At 40.8% G+C, this 14,284-nt stretch overlaps 1 protein-coding gene across 2 annotated transcripts in view; it reads right to left on the reverse strand.

Moving 5' to 3' along the window:
* Window positions 1-10,312: 10,312 nt before the first annotated feature.
* psmd1 (proteasome 26S subunit, non-ATPase 1) overlaps window positions 10,313-14,284 on the reverse strand; it is a 35,034-nt gene continuing 31,062 nt past the window's right edge. For both annotated transcript variants that reach the window (XM_028028020.1, XM_028028018.1), the window contains exons 22-25: window positions 14,017-14,103; window positions 12,284-12,457; window positions 11,416-11,581; window positions 10,313-10,520 (exon numbers count right to left, since the gene is read on the reverse strand). In XM_028028020.1, coding sequence (XP_027883821.1) covers window positions 11,435-11,581; window positions 12,284-12,457; window positions 14,017-14,103 — 408 coding nt within the window. In that variant the 3' untranslated portion in view covers window positions 10,313-10,520; window positions 11,416-11,434. The remainder of the gene's footprint in view (window positions 10,521-11,415; window positions 11,582-12,283; window positions 12,458-14,016; window positions 14,104-14,284) is intronic.

Here is a 14,284-nt window from a genome sequence, read left to right on the forward strand (position 1 = left end):
CCTCCGATTGTTGGGTCTCTTTTTGGTTTGAATGGGCAGGAATGCATGGATGCTTTTTGCTGATTAAAAAAGTTAATTTTGTTTTTATTTGTTCAGGTTCTTTTTAGTTCGCCTCTACAATAAGCTACATTCTGAAATTTGTCCAGCAGGGGGAGAACTGCTTCCACTCCCCTTTTCATGCTGTGAATACAACCTGGAAATCAAAACTCCTTCCATCCCTCTTTATTTTTTTTTTTACCTTTTTGAAATTCATTTTTATGTTGCCATCTGCAAAAGATGTTGACTGGGGGAAAAAAAAACAACCGAACTATAGAGTATGAAAGTTAATTTCTGCCATGAAAATGACATAAAATCTCAAGAAGTAGTAATAAATTTGACTTTCAAAGTCATTTAGAGTCACTGTTTCTCTAAGGAGTCCTGCTCCTGTGGAAGCCCACATTTCATAATCGTGACTTTATACGTCATATTTATGACTTAGAAAGTCAAAATTATCACTGAATCTTAAAATTGATGTCTTCATATCTCATAATTCTGACATTAAACGTCAAAATCATGACTTCTTGTTGGACTTTTTTCTTTCATGGCAAAAATGAGCTTGCATAGTTGAGATGTACGGAATTACGGACAATTTAAAATGGTTTTTACAGCAGTTAATGTGGTTCATCTGTTTCCTTACGACTGGAACAGTTAGCCGGTTAACATAAAGTAGACTCCACTCCTCTTATGTATTTTTTTTTACAAGGTTATTAAGATTAATAATTCCTCCTTTGATTAATTGCCCCCATAACTAATTCCTTCTGTTTTTAACCGTCTCTGCAGATTAACCACATCTGCCTCATGACCCTAATGACCTACAGTAATCTAGCAGCGTGTTCGTCCCGCCTCGGTGTCCACATGGATGAAAACCGACCCGGTGCCCATTAATACGTGGCACAGGCTCCTTCCTGCTTCAATAATCACATGGTGTTTATTTCTGCAGCTGTTTCAACAAAGCCCACCACAAACTACTGGGTCTGCCAACAAATCTGTTTAGTCTGCTGCGAGCTAATGCTCCTCACAACAAATGCCACAATAAAACTCCACCTCAAACACAAAGTGCAGGTTAGTTGCTGCTGCTTGTCCGCAGATCACATGCGGCTGCAGGGCGACGTGCCGCCATCTTATTTGATTGGCCGGTCCGCTCTGAGACTGGCCTTTCGTTCCCAGGAGCGTCGGCGGCTTCAGTTCAGACGCCGCATTCCCACCTGGAAGTCATCCTGCAAACATGTTGCCTTAACCACATTTGAGCATGACTGAGAGATAATCTGATTTCTGGATAAATAGCACAACACGGGGAACTGAAACAAAGATGTTGCAAAAGCATTTTGTCAGCTGAAACTTGAAACATTTCCTGATGCTCGTTTTCCTCCAAATGGTCAAGTCGTCGACCTGTTTCCCTCCTGTCCCGTCCTGCCTGCAGCTCGTTTCTCCTCGCCCTCTGCTCTGAATCTTCTCCTTCCAGGAAGTCTGCGGTCTGCTCGCCTGTGGAGAAACGAAGGAGATGTTTCCCCCCCATAAAAACACCACGTGAACAAATGCTCAGAGGGCCAAGCTCCCATTAATCCTGCTGCGGCTGCCAAGGGCCCAAACTGTGCAGCGCAGTCATGTTAACAAGTCCGGCGATAACTGAGGGCTTGTTTTCTTTAAACAGAGGGAGCGCGCAGGTGTTTGTGGGATTAGATCATTTCACCAACTTTACATCCACAAGCCAGGAGTGTCTTGAGTTCAGCGCCGTGTTTTGGGTTGCCGAATGTCAACATGCCGACATGTTCGTGCTGCTCAGATTGAGCCGCAGGGTCAGTCTCTGCTTTCGCCACTTCCGTTCTCCCGTCCAGGGCTTTTCCACCTTCTGCAGTTTAACTCGGTAAGTTAACAAAAGTACAAAACTTGTGCATCTTTAAGTCTATAAGGATTTAATAAAAAAAAAATAATGAACTGGTTTAGTGCAAAAGTCTGGAGTCGTCGCTCATGGCTTTATAGGGTGCAAAAATGCCAGACAGAGAGGTTTTATTTTATTCAAAAGAGGGGAAAAAACAGACAAAAAAGTAAATTTTAAGACTCGCCTCTCTTGACATCGATTCACTGTGGTTCAATGGTGTGTCAAAGTATTAGAAATGTTCCTGTATCCCTTTCAGACCAAAAGATGTGAACAGGTGTTTATCTGTTCTTGAGTTTCTTTAGATCAGGGGATAATTGGTAACATTTTGAGATCTTTCTACTTTCTTCTCAAGTTGTTGATTCCACATTGTGAAATACCTCTTGCAACTCTTTAAGTGAGGGTAATTATTTTTTTTAAAAAGCTTCCTTCATTTGCTGCCTTATTGTGGAAGAAGTGGATCTCGCTGCAGCTGATTTAGCCTTTGGATGGTTCACATTTTCCACAAACGTCCTCTGGTTTTTAAAATGCTGAGGAATAAACCAGGAGGCTCAAGGTTGTGGTCAGTGTTTGCAGCGTCCAACGCCTGAAGGACTACAGTTTGACAGTAAACGGCGGCTCGCCGGGAGTCACCTCACAGCTCTCAGCCTCCACGGTGTTAGAGAGGAGCCGTCATCCTGTCAGAAACGCTGAAGAACATTTGTGCTGTTGTGGTCTTTAACTCCTCCGCCCTGAGCTGTGGTGTTTACACCGCCAGCGCTCACACCGAACCGAACAACTCGGGTTTCATATTCTGCAGCGGCCTTGTGCTGACAATCCAAACAGTCCTGCCCGTTTTCTCCAAGTGCTGATGATGAATGGACGGCGGCATGAATAGGCTCAGTGTTAACAGCACATGTTGGTGGAGCAATGTGCTGCACCATGCGCTGCCGTCACCTCCACCCGTTCAGTTTATGTCTCTGCTGCGCGTTTCCCAGAATGAACACGCCTTATTTTCCCCCAACAGGAGCTTCCCTGGAGAGCAGTCAGATGTTTCCAGCAGGTTTCTCCATCTGAAGGGGAAAAATGGGCCTTTTGCTGCTGCTGCTTCTTCCTCCAGCAGGTCTTCCCTCCAGCTGTTGGACACCAGAGTCCTACAGTCTGGGAAAGACTGGAGGCTCGCTCCGATATTTTCCAGGTCTGAAAACGTTTGGAGGAAGAAATTTTGAGTATGAAAAGAAGTGACCTTGCTTCTTCTCTTGTGTCCATCTGTCTTTCCTTACCCCTGTTCTTCCTTCATTGTGTCTTTGTCTTCTTCCTTGTGTCCTACCTTCCCTGTACCCTCATTTTCCTCCCTGCTTCCTCTTCATTCCTTCTTTCTTATTTTCCTTCCCTGCCTTCCTCCCTAATTGTTGCCAATAGATCTATATTTTACTGAAAAATAAAATTTTTACTTTAAAAATATGCAAATATATGAAGGAGTTTGAAGGTCTAAACTTTCACTCTGCTGGTGGGTCATCTGTTATATTCCCTCAAAGCAGCTGTGAACAAGTGGAAGAATAAATTTCACTCCAGGCTTTGTAAACAACTACTGCAAAAAAAAACAAGCTTGTCTTTTTTTTTTCTCTCTGTTAACCTCCTAAAGCCAACAATAATTCATATTGTCTCTGAATCAAACGCTAAGGTTTTTTGTAACAATATACAAAAGCTGTTTGGTTTAGGGTTTTTTTTTTTTTGTATTTCAGTGTCTGTACATAAAAACATTGGATTCAACAAAGTCACACTCAAAATGAAGTTTAATTTAACAAAAACACTCATCCAGAAAGTTACTGAAGAACCAAAAACATCTAAAACTCTGCAGGCGTCACTTGCCTCAATAAAAGATTTGTTTGTGATTCAACAGAAAGGGTAGAGATCAATTTTAAAACCGCTGCTGACCAAAACAAACACAGTAGCCCATCCTAAAACTTCCCATCTTAATCTTAAGACTCCTGCTAAGGTATTTAGCAGAAGCTAATGCTATTGCGCTAATCTCGATGCAAATTGTCCTTGAAAAACCAAAAACCCGGAGCACCAATTTAATTTTGACATTATTTACATGTTCTACTGCTCTAGATATTGTAGGTGATTTATGTTCATATCTTGTTCTCTATTGTCTTTTTTTAGTTCCTGTATGTTTCTTGGTTAAATAAAGTTATGGGGGAGAGAGCGGGAAGAGAAATGGAAGAGCATGACTATAATCGACCCAAATAATTGGGTCGATTATAGCCGATAACCAAAACCTTAACCCAAATGTCAACTTTACTCAACTAGAAGTTTACAAAACAGCCAAGTAAATTAGCGCTTAAGAATTTATCCAAAAAATGAACTTGGGGGATTATAAGCGCGCTAAACGTTTTCGAAGTTAGCAGAAGTGCTGAACGCAAAATTGGCTCCGCTGTCAGCTGAAGTGTGCCCACCACTGCATCTGGTTTAACACCAACAACATTTCAGAAAACTAACGCCTCTCCGTTCAAAGTGGTGGTAATGCTTTGGTGCAGCAACATCTGGACAACTTGCTGTAATTGATGGAACCATAAATTCTGTTTAGTAGCAGAAAATCCTGATGGGCAATGAATGTCCAGACTTCAGTAATGATCTTGGTATTAAAACTGCAGGGCAATGATCCAGAGCAAACCAGAAAGTCCTGGGAATGGGTGAAAAACCCTAAATGGTTCTGGCCGCACCAATTCAAACAAACAAAGAATAAATAAAAAATGTAGTATTATTGAAATCTGTCCAAGGTGGCTAAATTAAAACATAGAGCCTAAAATCTCCTCACAACAAAAGAGTCATTCAGTTACAAAAACTGAGGATGGCTCAGTTATTAGGTTTACTACTTTTTGCTCATAAGACCAGCTTGTTTCATATCTTTTTTTCACTTAACGCTCATATTCTGCTCACATTTGTCTGATAATTAAATGCCTTCGATGATCTGAAGCATCTGTGACAAAATAAAAGTAACTTTCATAAGACTTTACATCAAATGGAATTTTAATTTGAGACATTTCTGTAATTAAGCCGATTCCAGAGTGGTGACTTTCATCTCCACTGTAGCAGTTTTTTTTTTTTTCTTTTTGTCTACATGGTAAATGCTGGGAGGAATCCAATCTGGTCTCCACAGTTTCCACGCTGGAGAACCCAGAAGTCAGCCTGACTTCACACGGCTCTCCTCCCCCAGCTGAATGAGGAATTCAAGAAGCTTCAAGAAGCTAATTAATCAGCGAGGAGCTGCTCAGGGATCAAACACAGGGTTCACACTCGCCACTCGTCCTGCACAGCTGCTGCAGCTGACGGCTGCCAGAGACGACAGCCAGCCTTATATAACTCTTTTAAATGTTTTGACATCGGCCGCTTCTCCCTAGTTCAGGCTTGCCAAGTGAAGATGTGAGCAGTGAGCTCTGGGAGCCACTGGGAAGCTCCCTGTCCCAGTGGCTCCCAGAGCGAGCACACAACCTGCGATGCAATAACATAAACTGTTTCCTGTCACACTTATTCACACGGTGCCTTGCAAAGGCGTTAAACTCCTTTTTCACATGTTCATTCAGTGGCAAGAGCCCAAAGCAGTCTGTTTTTAACGCGTTTTAAATGGCTCTGATCATGAATTCTGAGTAGACCTGCAAGATGATCAATTATTCTTCAGGTGATGTTTCTGAAATGGTGAAAAATAGGCACTTTCTTTTCGTTTTTTACCCTGAAGTGTTACAGGAAACAATGGCTCCAGCGGGTGTTGAACCAGGATGGTTGACGTGACGGACCAGAGAAATCGGGACTGGCAGGACATCAGGTGCTGACTGGAAACATCTGGGCTCCATCTTCCTGCTCTGTTTAAAACTTCTGACATGTAGAGTCGCTCTCACTCCTCCTACAAAGGCTTGCCATTCTTTCAACTTGTGGCATGCATTTTATAAAAAAAATAAAAAAAAGAAAAAAGATATTGAAAATCCTTTCCTTTCCTACAACTTTGTGTTTGTTTCCCACACAAAATGCTGATGAAGCACATACAATTTTATGGCTGAAGTGAGGAAAACATTCAGTGTTATAAAAACTTGTAAGTGCTAAAAATATCTTGTATTGTGAGGAGCGCTGAATCCACTGAATGCTACCTGCGTGTTTGTTTTCAGGGAAAGCCGAGCTTACTTATGCCGTGGATCGTCAAATTAATGAACAGTTTAGATTTTATGAAGTTTTTGCTTCTGAATTAAGAAAGTTTTCAGGACAACATCTGGGTTTCTGCAGGTTCCACCAACTCGAATTTAAGACTTTTTAAATCCATTAAGAATTAAATTTAAGACTTGTATCAGGACACAAATGTACAAAAGAAAATCACGTATTTTATATAGTAGTAGTGCCAAGTTTTTTTGTTTTTTTTGCACAAAACGAATGTAGCGTCGTACGGATTGGCAACAGAAGTGAGAGAATGCCAAAAGCAATTGGCGATAATTTACATTTACCAATAACAGTCACAAAAAGCCAGCTAGTTTGTTAGAAAAGATTTATTAGCAGCTAATTACAGCCTCAACCGCCTCGAGTCACAGAAGGTCATGAAGATGTCAAACGTCCTGACAGAAAAGTCTCACGAGAAAAATAAATTACATAGAATATACACCAAATAGTCCTGCCACGACAAAATTTAAGAACTGTGATTAGGCCAACTTCACATTTTCTAGTTCAGTTATGACATTTAATTTTATTAATTCAGGTGCAGAATGCACACACACGAGGGATATTTTTTTTTAAAAATACAATGAAACAGAAAACAAAGCTGGGGTGTGTTTTATCTCTTCAAAATACTTCGTTGGTGGTTTTTATCTTTGTCTGCGATTAGAGGAAACATATCCCTGAGGCCAAAATCCACATTATTATGTTTTTTTAAAAAAAAATGTGTCCACCAAGAACATCCAGAACTCCATCATGGACCACCAGCACATCACTCGCTGGTCCCACAGAACTGCCAGGAAGTCTGCGAGACCTTGACCTGGTGGAAGCAGGTCGGGCTTTCTGGTGGGTCGATTTATTTGCTTTAACCGAGCTGCTGACCCCACTTCCTTTCATCGACTCAATCACCGCCATCACCACATCCACAGACGGTGACTACATGCTCCGTCTGCCGGGCCGCTCCGTCTCCTCGACAGCTGCTTACAACCAGTTCGTTGACAGATATCGGCTCCTCCCCACAGCCGCAGCATCACTTTTTCCTTGTAAGGAGATTTGTAGCTCTTCTTTGGGGCTTCAGGGGTGCAAAAATTATTTTTTTTTTTTATTTTTTTTTTTAACACCGCAAACAGCAATGGTTAAAATGTGGTTTTATGGGTGTAAGAGCCACACTCGTCTGTTCCTGAACAGGTCGTATACACCTTTTTTCATATCAAAACCACAAACTATGGGATTTTATGTAGTAAACGGAATAAAAAAAATATAAATGTCAAAATTGTGTTTAGTAATTTTAGTCACCTTTCTTTACTGATACCTCCAAATAGAATCCAGTGTCTACTAAAAGCATTCACTCCACAAACCTGGCCTTTTGGAAGAGTTGTTAGAAGAAACCATAAGTAGGACCACTTGCAGTTTTTCCAAAAGTAATGCGAAAGATCTGCAACATACAGCAACCTGGCGAAACAAATTAAAAATATACACAAGTTTAACACAAATTATAATGACTCTAATTAATAGAATCAGATATTTGGTTGCCAGCATGCGTCTTTAGTTAGAGGCCTCTTCAGATTTGTTGCAAGACTGACTGCTACTGGAGATCCTCCCCGGCCCACAGCATCATCCACAACTCTTTGAAGAAACTTTATTTTCCCTTTGTAATAAATAAATATTGAGTGTGACTTGAACATTTATCTTTTTTATTATTTCCTTGATTTTTAAAGCTGTTAGTCATTTTCATCCAGTTAGATAGTTTGTAGATTTGTTTTTACTCCGACTGACTGTGACAACCGAGCTTTGAAGATCCCACACCTGCCTTTATGAATCACCTAAAACAGCTGGAGAGTTTCCACACGCTCTCAGTGGATTCCCGTCGACTGGTGGAGAAACTGAGACAATGATGATGATGAGGAGGCGGTCCACCTCATCGTAGAGGAAGCATGAAGTGTGGCTTTGAACAGAGGCAGATGCTCCACAGATCTGCAGCTAATCCCAGCCATGGATTTATGGAGATGTACGGGAAGTGAAGGTGAGGGCGGACATCAGTTCATGTAGGATGGAAAGGGGTGAGAGTTGGAAGCATGACTAAAGACTCCGTGTTGTTTGCATGATCACACCTCCAGGAATGCAGCAGGAAGCTGTGGGCTCTATGTGTGGGATGTTCTGAGTGGCAGGGATGATAGATTAGAGATTGAAACTCAAACTGGGAGCTGGAGCGACCCGCTGCGCTCTGCATCAGGTCTTTGTTCCTGAACGGCCAATTCCAAGAGATCCGGAAACAAAAAGCTTGTTAAACCGCCTGCCGTGACAAGAGTGTGCAGGAATGTGGAGAGGAGAAATTGATTAGACCTAAATATGTCTGGCCAGAAACTCACATGGGTTTGTTCCATGATGGGAGCCGACAAGCAGCAAATCACATTTTTAGATGTTTTTTCTTTGCAGTCCAACATATGATGCATAAAAGAGCTGCCGGTGTCGTCGTTTCCTATAACATTTCCAAACCACTTTTGCTCAGGAAGCTTTGTTTAACCAACTGACCGAACCCAGAGCCGGGGAAACCAGCCTCTTGAGACGATAAACTTTATCCTGTGTCAAAACCCAACCCCCCCCCCAAAAAAACCCCACAATGAAATAAAATAAATTCCTCTGCAATGAGGAGTAATTTTACAACATGGAGGGTTGGAACTGAACATTTCATTTCATTGCTGATTGATTTTTTAGGAAACATGTCCATCACAGGAAAAGGAAAACAGTTTTCCAATCGCTCTGAATAGTTTCAGGTATTTACAAGATTTTGTCTTTAATGAGTTTTACATTGAAACTGATAAGTAAATAGAAACATGGTAGATCACAATTTTAAACTGGTATTCTTAAACCAGATGATGGTGCTGTGCAAAAGGAGCCATGTTTTATATCAAACTATTGTTAAAGTATTCTTCTTGAGAAACAATTGACCAGATCAATGTAAATGTAGGTCTGCTGATGTTGTATCAACCTTCCAGACCCCTCAGGTCTTCTGGTTCTGCTCTGCATCCCCAGAACCAGAACCAAACAAGGAGAAGCAGCATTCAGCTTCTATGCACCACAAATCTGGAACAAACTTCCAAAAAAACTGTAAAGCAGCTGCAACACTGACTTCCTTTAAATCTCGACTAAAACCCACCTGTTGTATTTGAAACGTAATCAATTACAAATTTAATGATGGCACTTGACGTAATGTAATGTTTTGATTGTTAATTCTATGTTGCATGACTTTGTGTTTTTGTGTTTGTTATGCCTCGCTGCTGAAATGTGCTATACAAATAAAATTTGATTGATTGATAGGTCAAAATCAACCTTTTAGAATCAATATGTTGTCATTTAGGTTCAGAGTAATCAACCGGGCCAGACTTTATAAAAGACATAAGACAGCAGCCCAGGGCTCCAAAGGTTTCCTTCTATTGTCATGGTTAGTTGATATCTACTCATTGGTGCATCCACATCTGCTTTTAATCACCTTATTTTGAAAACACTTGCCATAATCAACCAAGTTTTAATAAAGACCGAAATAAATCCGGTTTTTATTGACGAGAATACATTCAACATTTTTTCAGTTTTCATCAATTTAGCTTTAAACAATAAGCTAACCGGATGGCTTTTGTTTAACAAGGTCTAGTTTATTGTTGAGCAGATTAAAAAAACTACATTTAGCTGATTTTAATTTTTAAAAAATTATATTTTTTCTGGTCCATGATAACTTTTGATTTTGGCTCAAGTGACAAAAAGATTGGACACCCCTGATGTAAACACACTGAACAGACCAACACTACAAAGTCTTTCATCTTCACTCTGCACTCATATCGCAGTCCATTCTGTGCAATATTTATATAAACAATAAGTCGGGTCACACTCTTCACATATTCTGCAATTCAAATTTAGATTTTATATGTAGGTGATTCATTAATATTCAGTTTATGTTGTGTTTAAATATTTTTAAACGATATATACTGGGGTATATTTTAATTACTGAGCTGCTGTACTACTATTCCATTGCATTTTTCAGTTGGATATGTGAGGATTAGGTTATGAAGGCGACTCCTCGGCTCCCAGTACTCCCAGTACTCCCAGTACTCAGCGCTAACGTTCTTACAGAAACATCGCCTCAGCTGTAAAAGTAAATCCAGATCAAATGTATGACATTAGAGAAACTCCCTCAGGGCACGGATGGTGAAATAAACACCCACTCTCTTCAATTTTCATTATGTCTTTTTTCTTTATTGAACAGAACAGAAAAAAAAATATACAAAATGAGAACGTGATATATTCTTTGAGTAGCCAATGAGCAGCCAGAACAGGAAGTAAACGTGTAGAAGAAGTGAAGAAAGGATGTGGCTGGATATGAAGACACACACACACAGAGGGGAGCTAAGCGTTGCTATCTGAAGTCTTCTTGTGTCTGACGAGAGAAAAACAGAGATAATGAAAATTTAAAAAAATAATCAATAAACCTCCTAGAACAGAACTGGGAACGTTATTTTGAAAATTGCTGCAATTTGCTGAAAACTTTTTCTTATTTTTGCTGTTACCCAAAAGAGAAGCGTGATCACCTTTTGGATCAGGCAGTGGTCAGGACGCCATGACTCAACATGTTCTGTGCATTTAACCTGGACCTTATTAAACCTTCAGCTGCCCTCAGATCTGTTTGCACCATCCAATCCAAACCCATGAGGTCAGCCGGCTATCCTCCCTGCGCCCATTAATCCGCCACAGCGCTTCAGCCTCGTGGAGAGACGATACGGTAAGGACCAAGGACCTAATTTGGTCATTGACACCTCATCAGTCTCGCCACACACAGCCGTTCACCCCGATAGAGGGAGACGGGCAGCGGACTGTCCAACACAAACACATCAAGCAGCCAGGAATCCTTATGGCGCTTGAAGACAGATGAGTTCATGAGAAGGTTTCTGCAGGATGAGGAGTTCATGTTCACCGTATTGAGCTTCAGACAGCCTTGATTCCTGTAGCTTTGTCAATATTTGACCAATGTCAAAAAAACATAATTTTGCAAATTACTGCGTGTCCATTAAATAAGAAACTCATTTAAAATCCCAACCCTAATTCCACCCTCGCCTCTTATCCTTTTTCTAGCCATCCTGTGTGCAACACAAGGTTAAAATCTTAAGCTAACCTGTTTTGATAGCAGTTTTCCTAACAAACTAATAATAGATTTCAGTTATTTTTGCTTTTTTTTTTTTTTAACCACAGGTGCCAGTAAATGTGGAAACTTTTTTTGGCCAACAGGAGAAGCAAAAACTGCAAGAAAAACATTCACAAGGCTCACGTGAACATACCATTCCTGTGGAAACATTTCTACTCGTCGATGTACTCGAAAGGCTCGGGAGGCTCAGGCTCCTGCTCTTCCTCTTCTATTTTGGGTCCATGAGCTGAGACGGGTTCCACCAGCTCCTCTTCCTCCTCGCTGGTGTCCTTCAGGATGATGATCCCCCCGGTGTGAAGCTGGTCAGAGAAGGATAAGAGCAATCAGTAACGCAGCGGGCTAACAGGTTAAATACTGAGTGATATTTTAAATCATCGGCGCCTCAGAAAGATGGTGGCTTGAAGCCAGCTCGATATGAACAAAATCAAAAAAGTCAAGCAAGAAAAAAATAATCTCCACCAAATTAAACAGGAAATCTCTTAATAAATGCTGTTACATTCAACAGATTTCAAGATAAGCCTGTAAAACCTCTCCACTTCCTAAACCCGACCGTTAAATCAAAAACAAACCCTTAAAAGGAAGGCGGCACAACTGAACCTCAGACGAGCGCAGACAACCTTTTGGCGCTTGACGCAGCGCTGCGTATAGCGCAATACTCTGAAGCTTTCCCTGCTGGACACAAGAATCAAACAGAGCTTCCTCTTTATGGGACTGGGGTGAGCTCCTATTGGGTGACTGCACGCTGTTCCTGCTATTTACTGCAGAGATGTCAACATTTACAGCAGGAACGCCGGATTCTGCTTTATAGCCACGGAGAGGAAGTTTCTAGACTTTTAGATACGAGTCAAAAGCTTAAGAACCCAACAAACCTAGCAGTTTGTTTTGGAGGATATGTCCTGTCTGAAATGTTTTAGGTAAGAAAATTATATGGGACGCATGTCATTATTAAAGTGAAGAATTGTTTAGATGTTTCTACACATGAACATGGAGGCTGTGGTTACCGGTTTGAAAGGCTGGTAGCGGCAGGTCTCCGGCATCATCAGGACCTTGAGCTGCGCCGGCATCACTCTGGCCGGGTTCTCCAACAGCTGGAAGTTTGGCTCCACCTCTTTCTTCTTCTCTTTTTCCTTCTCCTCATCCTTCTTCTCCTTTTCCTTCTCGCCCTCCTGGACTTCCTGTAACGGGAAAAATAAACAGAAAAATGGACTGACTTATTTCTCACGTAAATGCCTGGAGAGAGTAATGATATCCCTTGAGCTTTTCTAAATCACATTGCAACCACAAATTAAAAGGTTTTTGGGGGATTTTATGTGACAGACAAAAACAAAGTAATGAAAGGAATCCATCGTCTCAAATTAGGAGGTTAATTTGCAAACCTACCAAGACATGGCTACCATTCTTACCATGGAAACATGGCAATCAAGAAAAATGTATTTCTGCACTAAATTTGCCAATTTTTATCACAGATGAAACTCATAGATAATTTGATCCATAGAAATCATATATATTTCCTCGATTTTTGTTTTTTCTGGTGGATATTTTCACCATGGCCACCATGGTTGTAATAGAGAACAGAGAAAATCGTTTGGTTCACTAACCACCAATTCATTTAACAATGCTAAATGGCTAAACACAAAAAAATGACCAGATGCTAAAGTTAAACAACCACAAAAAATTAGTGCGAACTAATGCTAAGCATTAAGACAACTTTCAGTTTGTGTCGCACATCTTCGCCTCCTTCCAGTTGACAACTGATGTGAGATTTGTAAAAAGCAAAGTCCTCAGTGGGCGTCGTATCTTGTGACATTTCATTACTTTAAAGTTGCATGAATAAGATGATCATTGTGGAAAACATACGATGTGACAAAGTTCATTCAATTAAAAATGGGTAACATTTTATGCTATTAAAAGGTCTAAGAGGCTCAGAAATGTCAGCCATCTTGAAAAATGGCCCCATGTGAAGTTAAAACTTGAATTCCGAAATTCAAGTTCAAATCCAGTCAAAACTCATAATTACTTCATAGTTATTTTCCGTTCCAAGTTGATCTATGGCATAAAAAAACAACAAATACATGACATTTCTGGTTGTAACTTGCCAAAATGTGCAACAATTTGGGTGGGATGAAAACTTTTGTGAGCAGAAAGGTCTCTGTTACATTCAGCCCAGCAGGAATTAAAAACCTCATGAGGTTAACGGCCCAGACATTTGCAAGCTTGTCTCTCAGCCCCAGAGCCGAGATTCGGAGTGGCAAAGCGAATCAAACATGCAGCACACACCCAAAGAAAACCCCAGAGTAAGTCTCTACCGGTTCTGGTCCATCTCAAAGATCAAGAAAGGCAGAAGAGAAATGAAGCGAGGTGTGTGTTCGGAGTCGGACTCGGAGAGCTTAAGTGGCTGAAGAATGAATGTGTGCTTCAAATACTCCAATAAAAGACCATTTAACAGTTATTTTATTAGAATACCAGAGGCATTCAGTAAAGGGTGTAATAAAGTTTCCCCATTAGCCAATAAAAACACAGAATACATTTGAACATTTAGTGTGAACCTCCCACAGGGGTAGAAATCTCCCAAAATGTTACAACATCAAAAGTATCCTATAAAACGTAAATGCAATTAGGTTTATTTACATCATGTTTAACCCAAACTGCAATAAAAGAATCCCTCTTTTAAAACCACAGCGATATAAACGCAGGACCAGTGAAAACGAAGGTGCTTATGGAGGCTTCCACTCACCACTTCCATCTTCTCCTCCTCCTTTTCCTTCTTCTCCTTCTCCTTCTTCTTGGCTTTGGCTGTGATGGAGAGAACAGCGGTGGAAACCTGCCACGCAAACAGATGGAGACATTTCCACGAGGTAAGACAACACCACAGACAGTTCAGACCTTCTACAAAAATTGCTTTAAAAGCACAAGAGCTAGCCGACCACAAAATAAACATCTGCCGCTACGTTCTCCACTACGTTCGGAGCAACCGAGAATAAACAGGCCAGAAGATGTTAGGC

This window comes from Xiphophorus couchianus, chromosome 9, assembly GCF_001444195.1.
Source record: "Xiphophorus couchianus chromosome 9, X_couchianus-1.0, whole genome shotgun sequence".
NCBI classification, from domain to species: domain Eukaryota; kingdom Metazoa; phylum Chordata; class Actinopteri; order Cyprinodontiformes; family Poeciliidae; genus Xiphophorus; species Xiphophorus couchianus.